The following is a 17353-nucleotide window of genomic DNA, read 5'->3' on the forward strand; positions in this document are numbered from 1 at the left end:
AGCACACCTGAGTAGTTGTGGGAGACACCATGGGGTCTCCCAGCTGCTGATATCACTATCTGCCTCTTCCCAGAACACACTTGTCAATATGTGACATATGCATTACTATTCTCATAACCATATCCCTGTGTAGAATCTTTCCTTTGCTTTATAAAAGCCAAGCTGCATCTCTGTGTGTATTGTTTTTCTACATATCTTCATTGGCAGCATGCTATTCCATGAGGCTAAAATACCATTATCCAGAGCCAGTTGTGGTGGTGTGTGCCTTTGATCCCAGCACTCCAGAGGCAGATGTACACAGAACTTTGTGAGTTCAAGGCCAGCCTGCTCTACATAATGAATGCCAGTTCAACCAGGGCTAGAGAGATTCTATCTTTAAAAAAAAAAAAACAAAAAACAAAAACAAAAACAGTAACAAAAAGATTTGGAAAGAATGAAGGAAAGTAATTAGAATTGAGGGGAGGCAAAGAGAAGAGTAACTGGGTTAAACTAAAGCAGCAGTCTGCTCCGCCCAAAGAACACACTTTGTGATAACTAAGAGAAAGTGCCTGAGCTGCTCTGGTCCCTATGAATCATGGCTTAATGTTTAAAAAGACCTAGACTGTAAAAATAAATAATAAATAAAAATAAAATAAAATAAACAAAAACCCCATGCCAATAAAGACCTGGGATAAGGGACTGAGCGAGACATGCAGTCAAATGCTTTTAAAGTGTTTAAGCAGAATGGCTGTCGCCTTTGTTGACCAGTGGAGGGAATGTAGAGTGTTGCAAACATAGTGTTGCGGGCCTGGGCTTTTGTTGTGTTTGGCTTGTTTGATTTGTTACATTTTGAGACCAGATTGCACTATGCAGCCTTCAGAAGTGCTTTCTAAATTTATGAAAACTAGACCTACCCGGTGACCCAGCTGACTATTCCTAGATACACACCTGGGAACCTGTATCACACTACAAAGATATTCACACACCCATGTTTTACTACTGCTCTCTACACAATAGCAAAGAAATGGAATCGCCTAGGTATCCATCAGTAGGCATGGATAGGTGATGAAACTGTGGCATAAAACAATGGGATGCTATGGATCTCGCTCACATACAGATAGCAGCTTCTGATTTTATGTAAGTGCAGTGTGAGCTCTGGCTCTCCTTAGTGGCTCATCACCTCCATGAGGCAAGCGCTAGTTATGAATTGTGATGTAAGTAGTATTGGACATACAGGTTTGTCAAAGGGGCTGACAACCCATACACTGAGAACCCACACATTGTTCTAGACGAGGCAGGGTTAGGATGTGTTTAGCCTGGGAATAACTCACACAGTCTTTGGCGTTACTTTCATCCTCTACATCAGGTCTACTGAGGTATTCGCTACAGCACTAGGTAGGTGATGTCACCATTTGACTGGTCTCTCCACTTCCGATTGTCCACACCTGGTTCTACACTGTTTCTATTATGCACTTGGGAGCGGGCAGTTTACTTCTAAGAGCAGGTTTTTATACTCTGAGAAGCACGAGGTGCCCCTGTGTGAAGTCCATGATGGCTCATCTCAGATCCTCACCTTTAACGCTCTATACGGCTCCACTTCCTGTTTCCCAATAATCCCAAATAGTTTTCAGTCTGAAAATCAGAACAGGCCAGTGTGGTAGCACACACCTTTAACTCAGGAGACAGAGGACATGGGGTTGTCTGAGAGTTCAAGGCCAGGATGATGGGCATGGCCAGTTCCGAGCCAGTCAGGCCAACATAGGGAGACCCTCTCAAAAAATAGGAGCACTTTTAAGTTCTGGTGAAAACAAGAGACAAGGTGAAGAAAAGGAGAGATGGGTTAAGAGCATTGTTGCTCTTGCAGGTGCCCTGTTTGCTATAAACTCAACATGCAGGCAAAAATGCATAAAAAGTGAATCAAATATAAAGAAAAGGTACTTTTAGGAAGATGTAACATCACAGTCTCTAAGAAATAGATACACACAATAATAAATACATAAATAAAGGATAAATAATAAATAAATAATAGATGCACATATAAACTGACATCACGTACACAGGCCTTGACTGGCTGTATGGAACTGATGCACTTTAATGATGCCCTGTGTGTCTTTGGCGTGTGAGTGCGGCCATGGCACTTTATGAAAAAAAAAAAAAACAGAAACCACCAGATGAGCCATAGTAAGTATTGGCAAGATTTACCTCTGCTAGCAGTGGTGCGCATGCGCGGCATCCACGCAGGGGGATGTGGTGGTAATGGGTTGAGGGAACCCTTATTCAAATCGGAAGTGGCCTAGAGTGGTCACATCCGCTCAGATCGTAAGGTAGTTCGCTTCGGCTATCGTTGCCAGGACAGCGTGGGTGTTTGGAATCTGAACCCTTGGAATTGTGGGTGTCTGTGGGCGGAAGTCGCGGGGCCCCGGCGTGCCGTGTGCAGAGCTGTCTGCGGCGCTCTGAGGTGAGTGAGTGCGGAGCAGGGCGGCCGCTGTGCTTGCTGAGCGCTGGTTTGTGCTGAGCGATGGCCGAGGCGGCTGCAGGAGGATGCCGTGAATAAAGTGGAGATCGATCGGTTCGTTTTCACTCTGTTCTTGCGGGTCTTCCGCGTCTGTGTTGTGTCACTCCGCAGTGTGCTCTCCTGTGGGATTTCACACCATCGTCCGTGAAGACTGTCATGCGAGGACCCTGGGGCCAGGACTGAGGGAGTGGGCGCTGCAGGCTCCCGGAACTCCTGGGTCAAGACCTTGAGGTGCCTTGTGACCCGCTCCGCCAGCGCCAGCGACTGGCTTAGGAGTCAGGCGAGCACCGGGGCCAGTGTAGGGCGCTTGCGAGGGAGACCGCGCTGCCTGCCTTCTCGTTCGTGCGGTAGTGTTTGAGTAGCTGGGAACTGGAGCCCTGGCTGATGATCAAACCCTGGCCTGCGAGGGGAGAAAAACTCCAAAGATTAAGAGAAAATGGGAAAATGAATTTACTTACGTTTTAGCCCAAATTGGGGACAGAGTGTCCTCCATCAATGTCAGCCTAAGCAGTATTAGCAGTAGAAGGAACTGAATGAAAGGCAGGAGATATATTTAGGTATATTTAATGTGGCACGCTCCGTCACCCGAGCTGAGACATAAGCCTTGGTGCTGGCCCCAGAGACCAGATGTTCGGGTCATTTCCGGTCCCTCTATTATATTTCTTTTGTGGAGCTGGAGCTGAAAACAGAAAAAGGACTCAAAACAAAACAACAACAAAAACCAATCCTAATTCAATTACAATTGCCAGTTTGCATCACTATCGGTGTCCTTTGTAGATGCGAGACCTACCAGAGGTTTGGCCTGTGCTTGGGACCTGTGGATATGGTTAAGGATCAGTGATTGACAGTTAAGCAGAACGGTCCTGGAAAGAGGTTTTACAGCAGAAGCCTGGGTTTCTCCACCCAAACAGGCGAGGGCCAGCCTCATCAGTATGCCTATCGTAGAGACCAGTGAGGATGAAAAGCCGGTGAGGGAACTGAGTTCCCAGCACCCACTCTCACATGGTGCCTTTGAACTGTCTAGAACTGTTAACTGCTTCCTTCTGGCTTCCAGGCACTGCAAGCTTGTGGTGTATAGACACACAGACAGGCAATGCACTCATGCACACAAGCTTTAAATTATTTCTTTGGTTGGTTTTTGGTTTTTCTAGACAGGGTTCTCTGCCTAGCCTTGGCCTTCTGGGACTAGTCTGGCCTCAAACTCACAGAGATCCTCCTGCCTCTGCCTCTCCTAAGTGTTGGGATTACAGGCATGTAAAAAATTTTTTTTCTGTAACTCCCAATGAGCTACTTTCTCCAACTAACCCCCACCTCTTAATTTTTTTTTTTTAAGGGAAGAAAGAAAAGCAGAGGATGAAACTCCAGACATTGGTTACATTAAGCAGATGAGTCAAAGTGGCCCCATGTCTGTCTCTGGTCTGCAGATTTGAGGTTTAGGTTTAGAAATCAAGCATTATATATTAAAGGTGGAGTGGTGATACATGACTGACTTGTAACCTTAGCACTCTGGAGGCTGAGGCTGGAGGATGACTGCAACTTGGAGGCTAGGCTGAGGATGAAATAAGTTAGGAACTGGAGCAGAATAGAAGTCAGAGGCAAGAGCCGGGCGTGGTGGGGCACGCCTTTAATCCCAGCACTCGGGAGGCAGAGGCAGGTGGATCGCTGTGAGTTCGAGGCCAGCCTGGTCTACAAAGTGAGTCCAGGATGGCCAAGGCTACACAGAGAAACCCTGTCTCGAAAAACCAAAAAAAAAAAGAAGTCAGAGCCAAAGGGAAGGGAGCAGACATGATGCATCTTAGTAAAAGCAGTCTCTCCCCCCCCCCTCTCTCTCTGTCTGTCTCTGTGTGTGGGGGGGGGTGTGATTTTTTAAAAAAATGTACTTTATGTATATGAGTGTTTGACTGCTTGTATATAGGTACAAGTGTGTGCCTGGTGCCCAGAGAGGCCAGAAGAGGAGATCTGATCTTCTGGAGTTACCGAAGTTGTGAGCCAGATATAGATGCAGAAGCTGAGCCATCTGCAAGAATGGCAATTGCTCTTAACCACTGAGCCATTTCTCCAGCCCATCTCTTTTCATCCCTCCCTACCTTTATTCCTTCCTTTTGACAGGGTATTCCTATGTACCCCTGGCTAGCACAAAAGTTAGTTTGTAGGCCAGTCTGACCTCAGGTGTGCCTGTGAACACTCCCTCTTGCCCCTGACCCTCCCAGCCCCTGCCTCTGGGGTACTGGGATTATAGGTCTGCAAGTGAAGTTTCCAGAAACCAAAAGCTATGCCTATGTTAAAGGTTACTCAAGGCTGATGAACCGGATAAGTGCTGGGTGTTTGTCGCGTTTGTATGTCACAGGTATGAGGTCTGTCTTTCGCTGTCCTCTGTCCCCTCAGCAGTTAGTTATTCAGTATCCATCTATGTGATTTACCTAAACAGCCCACTGGTGTCCAATGGCTGAAGGGCTAAGAATGCCACTGGAGAGTGTGCGAGGCCTGTGGCAGAGATTCCCTCAGCTTGTTGTAACCTGCCTACCTAACGGTCCCACCAGGGTTCGCTTTTTGTTGTTATTGCTTTGGCATCTGTGGGTTACGTGCGGGTTTATTTGGCTATGGGTACGTGCATGTGGACACGTGAACATGGAACTCAGAAGACAGTGTCCAGTCTTTTCCCCAAGCCCTCCCTCTTTGGAGCATGGTAGTTGGATAACCTGTATCTGCTTCCAGACTGTGGTAACACTTGGTTCTAGAATAAACTGTTCCTATTCCCTTTGAGGTGAGAGGCGTGTTTTTGTGTAGCCAGCCACTCAGACTGGCTGACAAAAAAATTAGCCTCTAAAAGTTTGTTTTAATGCTGCTTCTAAGCCAGCTGTGGTGGAACACACATATATTCCCTGCACTGGGGGATGAGGCAGGGTGATCAGGATATCAAAACCAGTTTGCGTTATGTAATGAGTTTAAGCCCAGCCAGGTCTACATGAGACCCTCCCTCAAAAAAAAAAAAAGAAAGAAAAAGAAAAGAAGAAGAAGAAGAAAGCAACATCAGTGCTGCCTCCATGCTGGGATCTGCTGTTTAGATGCTTGTGTTAGGAGTTATTTGGGGTTGTGTGGAAATCAATAAATAACACTCCAGGGAAAATTTATTGACTGTCAAAAGAGCCATGATTTCAGGGTCCTGGGGCATGCCAGTGACTGGGAGGCGGCAGTCTGTAACCTGGAGGCCTGTGTCCAGTCTGTAGAGGTCACTGAAAGTCATTGGTCTGAGCGACCATGTCCAGTATAGCTAGGTGACTCACAGACACAGAAGACATACATTGTCAGTGGGAGGAATGTTCACACCTGTAATCCCTACGGTTGCTAGGCTGATGGGACAGTGTCACTATGACCTCAAGGCCACCCTGGAGTATACAACTGAGCTCTCTGTCAGCCTGTGCTACAGAATACCTGAATAAAATGAACAGAATAAAAAGGAGGAAAGGGTAGACTTTCAGAACAGAGGTCTTGGTCTTTGTGTATGCCTGAGTACTTTTTTGATAAGGAGGAAATTGTGGTCGTGAACTACAGGAATGTGTCACAAGAGAGCAGGCTGTGCGGTGCATCCGTACATTTGAACAGTGTCTAGAAGCAAGAAACTCTTGCCCTGGGGCAGTGTGTCACTTTGTGTAAGTCAGCTAGCTACTGATCCCTTTCTCTTCCATTCGGTGGCCTGAGGTCATATCAGGGGACATCACAGCCTCGTGTGCCTCCTCTTAAGACACCAGGTATGGCCATGCCTCTGACATACAGCTGAAAAGACTGGTTAGAAAATAAACTCATAGCTTGCCGATATTTTAGTCATGTTTGCAACTTGCCAGCCAGGTGCTTAGGACTGACGGGCCTCATCCTGCATCAGATTCTCAGTGCACTGACCACCACCTCATCCTTGCTTTGTGTCACCTTACGCAATACCTTCCTGCCGTCAGTTAAGAGGTGGGAGGAAGAGTTGGACATTTCTGGGCTTTGTCTGCTCCTCGGTGTCTACATGATGACCTTCAGGTAGAACCTTTAGCTCCTCATGGGCAAATGCATGTTGGGTGAGTGACAGTATGGTCAGTGACTTCCCAGGGCTTTCTGCTGTCTTTGCAGGCCTCCCGGTGATGCTGAGTCATCCACACTGCCCATTTTCTCAACATAGCCAAGCTGGCCTCTGCCCCGCAACTCTAATGGGACCCTCCACATGCTCACCTACCTTCAGAGTCCTGAGAAAATTAGCAGCAGACTGAGAGTAGAAGCCATAGAGGACATGCCTACCGACATGAGTTTCCACCAGATGCCCCAGAGGCTGGCAGCAGCAGAACAGGATGGATCGTGTGAGGTGAGGAGATGCCCCAGGTTCAACTTTTCATAGCTAGGTTGTAGCGACTGGAAGCAGAAGATGGGCTTCCTGTTCCCAAGGCAACCTTGATTCTCAGCTCAGCGTGACAGGCAGAGGGCTGCAATCCCAGCCTCTCCTGAGGAATCCTCACTGGCAGGTCCATCGGGCTGCTTCTTACTTTAGGTTTGTCTGCCCACCTCTGGTTCCCAGGGGGTGCTGGTTCTGTTCAATCCAGAGGACTGGCGGGACAGAGAGGTAGGGTGCATCCAAGTCTCGCTGGGTGAGCCAGAGGAAATTGTGTGTCTATTTATTATGGTAACGTTTGTGAAGTGCAAACTTCAGGGCCGGGGGGCTCAGGCACCTGTGTCTCCTCAGCTGTGTGTCCAGCTTATACATGGTAGAGCGTGGAGGAGTGGCCTCTTGACTCTCTCCCCGCCTCCTCAAGGGAATGTTTCCATGCCAAGGTAACAGCACCCTAGCATTTTCTTGACCGTATGTGTGTGCCTTTGACTTTCTCTCCCAGTTCATAGCTACACATCGACTCCTCAAAAGCTGAGTATCTTACGTTTTTGTTTTTTGTTTTTAAAGGAGAAAAAGCTTTAATGAGATTTGTCCATGGAGGTTTAACAATATAACAAAAGAGAAATATTTGTTCTCTAAATACCCCTGATCCCAGGCAAAAGATCCAAGATGGCGCCTGGAGATCCAAGATCCAAATGACAGGGGTGCCTTGGCTTCAGCTGTACTTTGAGGCTGTTGAGTCTTGGAAACTGTGAGATGTGTTGGCAGTCAACTCCACTTGGACTTTATATATCTTCAGTGTTTATCCACATGGGCACCCTAAAGTGAAACCTAAGCAGAACCTGTGATTTCCAAGAGTGGTAATGTCACCGCTGCTGTGGACATTACTGCACATGTTGTGGTCATCAATAATTGGAAGGATGCTACATTTCAGTTAGAAAGTGGTTTAAAAACAAAAACAAAACAAGCTAGGTGTGATTTAATAAAAATACTTGGTTAAATTTTGGAAATGCTCAGAATGCACAATTGGGGCCTGGAGAGCTGGCTCAGAGGTTAGGAACACTGGCCGCTTCTCCAAAGGTCCTGAGTTCAATTCCCAGCAAGCACATGGTGGCTCACAACCATCCGTAATGAGATCTGGTGCCCTCTTGTGGCCTGCAGGTGTACATTCTGGGAGAACATTGAAAATACAATAAATAAATAAGAACTTTTTTTTTTTAAAGTTGGGTGTTCTACCAAATACTCTCCTGCCGAGTTTTACACTTTGAAGTGATAAGAGATTGAATTTCCAATACTAGTTATTCAGTGAAAGAGAATTTAGGAAGCCCATCAGTTCACAGGCAAATGGCTGGAACTAGAAAAGATTATCCAGAGTGAGGTAACCCAGACCCAGAAAGACACCATGGTCTGTACTCACTTTTAAGCAAATATTAGCCATAAATTACAGGATAGCCATGCTACGTCCCACAGACCCAAAGAAGCCAAGGAGGGCCCATGGGAAGATGTTTGATTCTCACCCAAAAGAGGAAATATAATATACATCTGAAGTAGACGGAGGGAGGGAACTAGGAGAGGGGCTGGGAAGGGTAGCGGGTGGAGATTGGGTGTCAGGAGAGAGGAGGTTGGGGGGAGGACAGGGAGTGAGAATGGAAATTGGTGGAGCATCTCTGGGATAGGGAGGCTGCAGGGAGTGCATGGAGGTGACCCTGAGACTCCTAGAAGCAGGAGATATGGAGCCCAAAGTCCTGTGGCCAGAAGGGACTTCTAGTGGGGGGGGGGGGACACCAACTCACCTATAAAAGCTTTGACTCAAAATTTGTCTCACAAGAAGTGTAGGGATAAAGAGCAGAGATTGAGGGAATGGTAAATCAATGACTGGCCCGACTTGAGACCCACCCCACTGGAGAGAGCCAACCCCTGACACTCTTAATGATACTCTGCTTTGCTTGCAGACAGGAGTCTAGCATAGCTGCCTTCTGAGAGTCTTCACCCAGCAGCTGAGAGAAACAGACACAGAGACCCACATCCAAACGATAGGCTGAGTTCTGGGAGTTTTGTGGAGGAGTGGGAGGAAGGATAGAGGGAGCTAGAGGGGTCAAGCACACCACAAGAAGACCTGCAGGGTCAACTAACCTGGGCCCATGGGCCTCACAGAGACTGAACCACCAACCAAAGAGCCTGCATGGGCTGGACCTAGACCTCCACACATAGCTAGGCTGCCTCATCTGGCCTCAGTGGGAGAGGATGTGCTTAGCCCTGCTGCAACTTGAGGTGCCAGGGTTGGTTGATACCCCTTGGAGGACTCCCCTTCTCTGAAAAGGAGAGGGGGACATGGGGAGGGGGAGTGGGAGGGTGGGGCTGGGAGGAGAAGAGGGAGGGGGCTGGGATCAGGCTGTAAAGTGAGTAAATAAATAAATAAACGAAAAAAATGTTGTAAAAAACATTCAAACGTAGGCCCTCATTTAGAAATGGAAGAGTATCCTAATTTTTTAAAATTACACGATTTTAAGTGTATGGATGCTTGGCTTATATATCTGTGTACCGTGTCCATGCAGTACCCACAGAGGCCAGAAGAGGGTGTCAGATACCCTGGAACTGGAGTTAACAACCAATTGTGAGCTGTCATGTGGGTGTTGAGAATTGAACCCCGATTTCAGGAAGCAAGAGCACTCACCTGAGCCTTCTTCTCTTTAGCTTGAAGCTGAGTGTCTTAAAATAATGATTTGGTTTAAATTAAGTATGCTATTAAGATGATTTCATCTGTAATTAATATGGCTGCAATGGCTTTGTGACTCCCATTGTATTTGCACTGGCCATCTCTGCTCTGGAGAATGATCATACTCCAGTTTTATTTTATTATTGCAAGAGCACTTCACAGTGGTGACATGCCTGCCCTATTGCGTCCTGCCACACTTCACAGTGGTGACATGCCTGCACTATTGCGTCCTGCCACTTTCACATCATGCTGGTCATCCCTCTCCTGTGATGCGAAAGTCATCACTGGATTCCGGCAGCAGCATTCCCCCCGCCCCCCAAGTCCTACCTCATGTAGACCTACCGGCGGTGCTTCTCTTGTGTGGTTTAGCAGCCGTTGTCGCAGAGGAAAGTGCCGCAGTCGTACCTGCCCATCAGGCTGCCTTTGTGTCACCAGTGCCGGCGAAGGCAAATCCTCCCACCATCACATCTTAGAGTGATGGAAGAAAGACCAGCCTCTTACATTCAAAGATCTTCACTCCCCTGCAATTAGTTACTTACGTGACAGTCTGTGACTCAAAACTGAAAAGTCCCCAGGCCCGCCCCAAATTACCTCCCTGTGACGTGGATGACAACCAGTCTCCAGACATTATGGGTGTTTCTGTCTCCTCCCACACAGAGCCCTCTGCAGCTGGAGAGGCCCTGGCTTTTCCTGCCACTCCACCTTCATTTTAGTTCTCTTCCGGAATACGGTGTTCTCCACATACCAACTGAAACGTCTCACTTCCAGCTTTAAGTTGCTGTACTCTGCTTAGCATGACGGCCATTCCCAGGAACGTGCCCAACTTGCCCTTCCCAACTGTTTGCTTTGTATATAGTTCTAAAAATGTTTCTTTTTAGCCCCATACTTGGATCTTTATATTTGCCATTTTGCAAGTCTGAGTTTCTCTGAAGGCACAAACTCATACAGCGTTGAATCCCAGGGACCCAAAACAGCTATTGACAGAATGACTTAGCAACTGTCATGCTGTTTAATTTTTGATAGAGAATAAAAAATAATCCATTTCTAGCCTCTTGGGGAGGGGATGACAGTATTTAATATGTGGCCAGTTATTTTTTTATTTATGCCCCAAAATACAATGGGAAATGGGTGTTTTGTGGAAAGCTTAATCTGGCGGGTGGGGAGGGGGTATCACTGAAGACACATGTCCAATTTCTCAACGTTAATTTACAGTATGTTGTTACAGAGACTGGTGTCCTTTGAGGATGTGACTGTGGACTTCAGCCAGGAGGAGTGGCAGCACCTGGACCCCGCCCAGAGACGCCTGTACCAGGAGGTCATGCTGGAGATCTACAGCCACCTGTTGGCAGTGGGTGAGCACAGCTGGCCTGCGGATCCAGGATGGGCCTTCTTTTCCTTATTTTCTTATTTCCAAATGTGGTAGACTACCTAGTCTTTTATGGGTTGGTTTTTTTTTTTTTTTTTTTTTCCTTCTTTTGTCTTGATGTCTCATTCCTTTTGGGATATTTGCATGTGTTGCTCTGTGCTGTCAGTAGTGAGTTTGACTCATGGAACATGCGTGGTAAAAAGCAAGGCCAACTCCCCCAATTTGTCCTTTGACTTCCACACACACCACAGCATGTGCAACACATGTATATGCACACATATGCATTTACTATGTGTGTGTTGGGTGTGTGTATGTGTACGTTTTTATTTTTCTTTTATGTTTATGGGTGTTTTGCCTTCCTCTTATGTCCAGACACTGTGTGTGCACAGTGCTTGTGGAATCCAAAAGAGAGCGTCACATTCTTTGGAACTCTAGTTACAATTTAGCTGCCGTGTGGCTGCTGGAAACCAAACCTAAGTCATCAGTAAAAGCAGCAAGTGCTTTTTTTTTTTTTTTTTAATTTAATCTTCTTTCATATATCGAATCCCCACTGTAGTTTCCCCTTCCTCCTCTCCTACCAGCCCCTCCCCTCACATCCTCTCTCCGCAAATTCACTCCTCCTCCGTTTCTCTTCAAAAACAAAAAACAGCAGGTCTCGCCGGGATGTCAATCAAACGTGGTATAACAAGTTACAGTAAGACTACACAAGGCAGCCCATTAGGAGGAAAAAAGTCCCCCAAGCAGTCAAAAGAGTCACACCTACACAGGCTCCTGCTTGTTGATTCAGTCTCTGCAAGCCCCTGTGAGCCCTAGTTAGTTGGTTCTGTAGGCCATGTTCTTGTGGTGTCCTTGTCCCCTTTGGCTCTTTTTTTTTTTTTTTTTTTTTTTTTGAGACAGGGTTTCTCTGTGTAGCCTTGCCTGTCCTGGACTCGCTTTGTAGACCAGGTTGGCCTTGAACTCACAGCGATCCGCCTGCCTCTGCCTCCCGAGTGCTGGGATTAAAGGCGTGCGCCACCACACCCGGCCCCTTTGGCTCCTACAGTCCTTCCTCCCCCTCTTCTGCAGGATTCCCCAAGCTCTGCCTGATGGTTGGCTATGGATCTCTGCACCTGCTCCTGTCAGTTACTGGATGAAGCCTCTCTGATTCCAGGCTCTGGTCCACCGGCAGAGCACATATCATTAGAAACCATTTTATTGAACTTTTTTTTCCAGTTGTGTTTGCTTCTATCCTGTGTCTCTGGACTAGCCAGCCTCTGGTTCCTGGCGCTCCCGGCAGTGTCAGGAGTGGGCTCCCTTTCATGGCGTGAGTCTCAAAGTTGCACCACCTTTACCCCAGCACATCTTGCAGGCAGGACAGATTGTAGGTGGAGGCTTTTGCGGCTGCGGTGGTAGAAGCCTCCATCGGAAGCCTTGCCTGGTTACAGAGAGTAGCTGGTTCAGGTTCCGAGTCAGAGTCTTCCCTAGGGTCGCCCCGTCAATCCCAGCGAGTTCCCATTGCACTAGATCAGCAACCAACACGCCTTCTTAACCACCGCACCTCCTCTGTGTGCAGATGGGGGCGGCATTTTTTTAATAAAGAATAACCATTCCAGGGTAGTTTATGGCTCAGGCTGAAATACTTGCTTAGCAAGGGTGAGACTCTGCTTTGTTCCTCACTACCACAATAAAGAGGAAGAAACACAACCAAAGACAGATGAGAAAGGGGGCAAAGGGGATGGATATGCACTTCTCCAGAGCTAATGACATCTTCTCGGCAGTCCGGTCTTTAGATCTTAGCTGTCCACAAGCAATGCCGTACAGCAGCCTTGGCGGAGCCTTCCCACGTACTACAGCTATATGCCTGGGTCTCTTACCTGTCGAGTTGCCTGCCTTTGACCAAACCACATCTTCCCCATAAATCACTATAGCTCCCAATTTCTCACATATAAAGCAAGAAGAGTAGATGTGGCTATTTGGGGGTTGAGTTCACATATTGCCTGTTTGGAGTTTAGTGTGTAAGGGCCGTTCTCATGCACACAGCATGTACATGCATACTTGTGGCCTGACGCAGATTGCTCAGTGCTCACACTCAGCGCCATGTGATGCCTCCTCCCTCTCAGTGCTCACACTCAGCTCCGAGTTAGGCCTCCTCCCTCTCAGTGCTCACACTCAGCTCCGAGTGAGGCCTCCTCCCTCTCAGTGCTCACACTCAACTCTGTATGATGCCTCCTCCCTCTCAGTGCTCACACTCAGCTCCATGTGAGGCCTCCTCCATCTCAGTGCTCACACTCAGCTCCGAGTGAGGCCTCCTCCCTCTCAGTGCTCACACTCAGCTCCGAGTGAGTGAGACCTCCTCCATCTCAGTGCTCACACTCAGCTCCGAGTGAGGCCTCCTCCATCTCAGTGCTCACACTCAGCTCTGAGTGAGTGAGGCCTCCTCCATCTCAGTGCTCACACTCAGCTCTGAGTGAGTGAGACCTCCTCCATCTCAGTGCTCACACTCAGCTCTGAGTGAGTGAGACTTCCTCCATCTCAGTGCTCACACTCAGCTCCGAGTGAGGCCTCCTCCATCTCAGTGCTCACACTCAGCTCTGAGTGAGTGAGGCCTCCTCCATCTCAGTGCTCACACTCAGCTCTGAGTGAGTGAGACCTCCTCCATCTCAGTGCTCACACTCAGCTCCGAGTGAGGCTTCCTCCATCTTGTTCACTGTGCCTCTTCCTTCATCTCTTCCTGTTCTCTACAGGTGAATTGCAGCTTGACAAACCACAGCAAAAATTTTGTTTGAAAGCTTCATTTCTGAATGATGCAGCCAGTGAAGTCGAGAGACATGGTCCATGTTGTTCCATTTTAGAGAAACTGTGGCCGGATGGCAGCACTGCTACAAAGACAGATCTGCAAAGCCAAATCCTACCCATAAGTCCCAGTGCGTTCCGAAACCAGAAAACCCTGACAACAGACGGTGGCTGTGACTACGAAGAACCTGGAGAACCTAGTCTTTTGGGGACCCACCTCATTTCTACACAATATGTACCTCCAAAATGTTTCTCATTTGCAGAAAATTCAAAGCCTAACATTGAAGCCAACAGTGACAGTCAAAGCAGTGCCACAAAGCAGCTTAGCAATATGATTGGAGCTCATCAGTTTCTTACACAAGACTCTTCGAGTGGTTTGTGTGAAATTCCTCATCAAAGAGAGAAAGCGTGCAGTGAGAGTCTGCTTGAGAACACCCTTTCAACTACTCCACCACTTACAGAGCATGGAGTTAATTTTCAAGACAAGCCAGCCGACTATCCTGGATGTGGCAAGGTCTTCCCTAGTGAGCCAGCTTTCTGTCAACAGCAAATTACTAACAATATGGAAACATCTTTTATCTGCCACACATGTGGGAAAACCTTTCTCCACCAGTCCAAATTGACCTCCCATTCAGAAACTCAGAGAGAAGAGACGCCTTATGAATGTCCTGACTGTGCAAAATCACTTAGGGGTACGTCCAGCCTGCAAGTGCACCGCGGGAGCCACACCAAGGAGAAGCCGTATGAGTGCCATGTGTGTGGGAAGTCATTCAGTTACACATCCCACCTGAAGGTGCACCTCCGAACACACACTGGTGAGAGACCTTATGCATGCTCTGACTGTGGAAAAGCCTTCAGCCAAAAGTCAGTCCTCACCATACATCAGCGAATTCACACGGGAGAAAAGCCTTACACGTGCAGCGACTGTGGGAAAATGTTTGTGTGTGCATCAGATCTGACAAAGCATTGTCGATTCCACACAGGGGAAAAGCCGTATGAGTGCCCCGACTGTGGCAAATCGTTCAGTATTAAATCTAACCTGCTTGCGCACCATCGAATTCACACTAGTGAGGGACCTTACAAATGCTTTGACTGTGGGGAGTCATTCAGGAAAGTGTCCCAGTTGAAGGTGCATCATCAGATCCACACAGACGGCAGATCTTTCGTGTGCTCTGACTGTGGAATGGCCTTCAGCCAAAAGTCAGTCCTCAGCACACATCAGAGAATTCATACCGGAGAGAAATGTTACCCATGTACTGACTGTGGGAAGTTGTTCCTTTATGCTTCAGATCTGAAGAAGCACTGTCGGTTTCACACAGGGGAGAAGCCTTACAAGTGCCACGAGTGTGGGAAGTCATACAGCGTGAAGTCGCACCTCCACGTGCATCATCGAATCCACACCGGTGAGAGACCTTACAAATGTGACGACTGTGGGAAATCCTTCAGAAGAAACTCCCACCTGCAGATGCACCAGCAAACTCACACTGGGGAGAAGCCTTACAAATGCTCGGACTGCGGGAAGTCCTTCCGGAGAGCGTCCCACCTGAAGGTGCACCACCGCATTCACACCGGGGAGAAACCTTATGTGTGTTCTGAGTGTGGGAAGGCTTTCAATGACAGGTCAGTTCTCAGCACCCACCAGAGAATTCACACTGGGGAGAAGCCTTACATATGCAGCGATTGTGGCAAAGCCATGTCTTCTAAAGCCAATCTCAAAGAGCACCAACGGATTCACACAGGCGAGAAGCCATACGTGTGCGCCGAGTGTGGGAAAGCCTTCAGTGATAAGTCTTCTTTCTATAGACATTGTAAAATTCACAGCAGGGAGAAACCTTTTGTCCATAACAAAGGTGAGAAGGGCTTCCTCCAGAATTCACAAGTGACATCCTATGAGCAAACTCACAGTGCTGAGAACCTATAGTGATGTCTGTCTGTGGGAAGGCTGTCCCTGCTGTGTAATCAGCTGAAGGCATATAGTCAAGGTCACACATGCGACCATGACTGAAGCTGTGGGGAACTCTGGGTGCACCATCCTGGGAAGAGACGTGCATTGTGAATGCAGAAAGTCCTTCAAAATCATGTCATTTCAGCAGGCTCAAGCACTCTCACCAGGCGCTCATCAATATGATCAACATGAAAGGAATTTATTATAGAGCCAGTTCCTCATCCATATCCCCCATCAAGATATTCTCCTTGGTTTTCATGAAAAATGTTTTATTACAGACCTAAGTAGGACTAAGGAGATAGCATAATTACTTGGTAAATTCTTTGTCTTCTGGTCAACACAGACACACACACACACACTACAGGTATCTACACAATACATACACAACCCTAACTATATAAGCCATAGTTCATAGTTAAAAACAAAAAAACTATGCCTTGCTCATTTAAACATACACATAATTATATGGGAGAGAAATATTAATGAACTTGGAGGAAGAAGCACAGTTGCCTGTAGTGTAGTTGACATTTTATAGACTGTCGGTTTCTTGCATGTTGAAGAAATGTTGAGTAATGATTTGAGGTAATCCTTCTGTAGCTAATGGTACAGGGTTTCTAGACTATTTATAGAAAAGTTTCTTGGAAATGTCATCAATAGTTTCTCTGTTTATTGTGGGATCTTTTTTTTTTTTTTTTTTTTTTTTTTTTTTACAAGACAGGGACTTACTATGTAGCTCAGACTGTCTGTAGACCAGACTAACCTCTGAACTCACAGAGATTCTCCTGCCTCTGCCTCCCAAGTGCGTGGGTTGAAGGTGTGCACCACAATGCCTGGCTGGATGCTAATATTTTTAAAGGTCACAAACTCTTCTCACTTCTGTCTAGGAAGGCATTAGGTGCTGGCTTTGTCCATAGCATGGTGGCCAACAGACAAGGTGGCTCGTTTTGACTTGCCAGGCCTTTCCTTGGATTCTTCACCACTGTGCCCAAGTTCAGGTTCCTGGAGATCATCACCTTTGGGGTGCCATTTGAGAGAGACACAGAACCCCAAATATGCATGAAGCCATGCCAAGGCTTCCACAGTGCTGGTGTGAGTAATGCTTCTCCATGATTCACATCTTCCACGGCCTCAAAATGTGACTTTGTGGAAATGGCTCCTTTGTAGAAGTGACTTAGGATGCAGTGTTGGTCCTAGATCTAATGAGTAACATCCTACGATAAAGCCATGTGTAGACTCAAAATTTTTGAAGGACGGGACCATTGAGGCAGAGATTTCAGAGACACACCTCCAAGCCATAGACTGTTGGCGACTGTGAGCAGCAGCAGCAGTGGGCCAGGCACTGGTTGGCTCTTCCCTCAATCTCAGCTGTACCTGCTCTGTCTTTATCCCTGCATATCTTCACTTCCTCAACTATGTTCATAGCCACCTTATTTGTAATAGCTAGAAGCTGGAAACAACCTAGATGGCCCTCAACTGAAGAATGGATGAAGAAACTGTGCTACTTTTACACAATGAAATACTACTTACTTATTAAAAACAAATCATGAAATTTGCAGGTAAATTGATGACACTAGAAAAGATCCTGAGTAAGTAACCCAGACCCAGAAAGACACACATGGTATATACTCACTTATAAGTGGATTTTAGCCCTGTAATAGAGGATAAGCATACTACAATGCACAGACCCAAAGAAGTTA

General features: G+C 47.2%; 1 protein-coding gene across 2 annotated transcripts in view; it reads left to right on the forward strand.

Moving 5' to 3' along the window:
• LOC127191365 (zinc finger protein 260-like) overlaps nucleotides 1–15681 on the forward strand; it is a 52606-nt gene extending 36925 nt beyond the window's left edge. Inside the window, exons 1-4 of one of the 2 annotated variants that reach the window (XM_051148433.1) lie at nucleotides 2201–2437; nucleotides 6608–6836; nucleotides 10799–10925; nucleotides 13663–15681. In XM_051148433.1, coding sequence (XP_051004390.1) covers nucleotides 6699–6836; nucleotides 10799–10925; nucleotides 13663–15632 — 2235 coding nt within the window. In that variant the 5' untranslated portion in view covers nucleotides 2201–2437; nucleotides 6608–6698 and the 3' untranslated portion in view covers nucleotides 15633–15681. Of the gene's footprint in view, nucleotides 1–2200; nucleotides 2438–6607; nucleotides 6837–10798; nucleotides 10926–13662 lie in introns of those variants that run through there. The other variant, XM_051148434.1, reaches the window with a different exon arrangement.
• Nucleotides 15682–17353: the final 1672 nt, after the last annotated feature.

Source organism: Acomys russatus, chromosome 7 (assembly GCF_903995435.1).
Source record: "Acomys russatus chromosome 7, mAcoRus1.1, whole genome shotgun sequence".
Taxonomy (NCBI): Eukaryota; Metazoa; Chordata; class Mammalia; order Rodentia; family Muridae; genus Acomys; species Acomys russatus.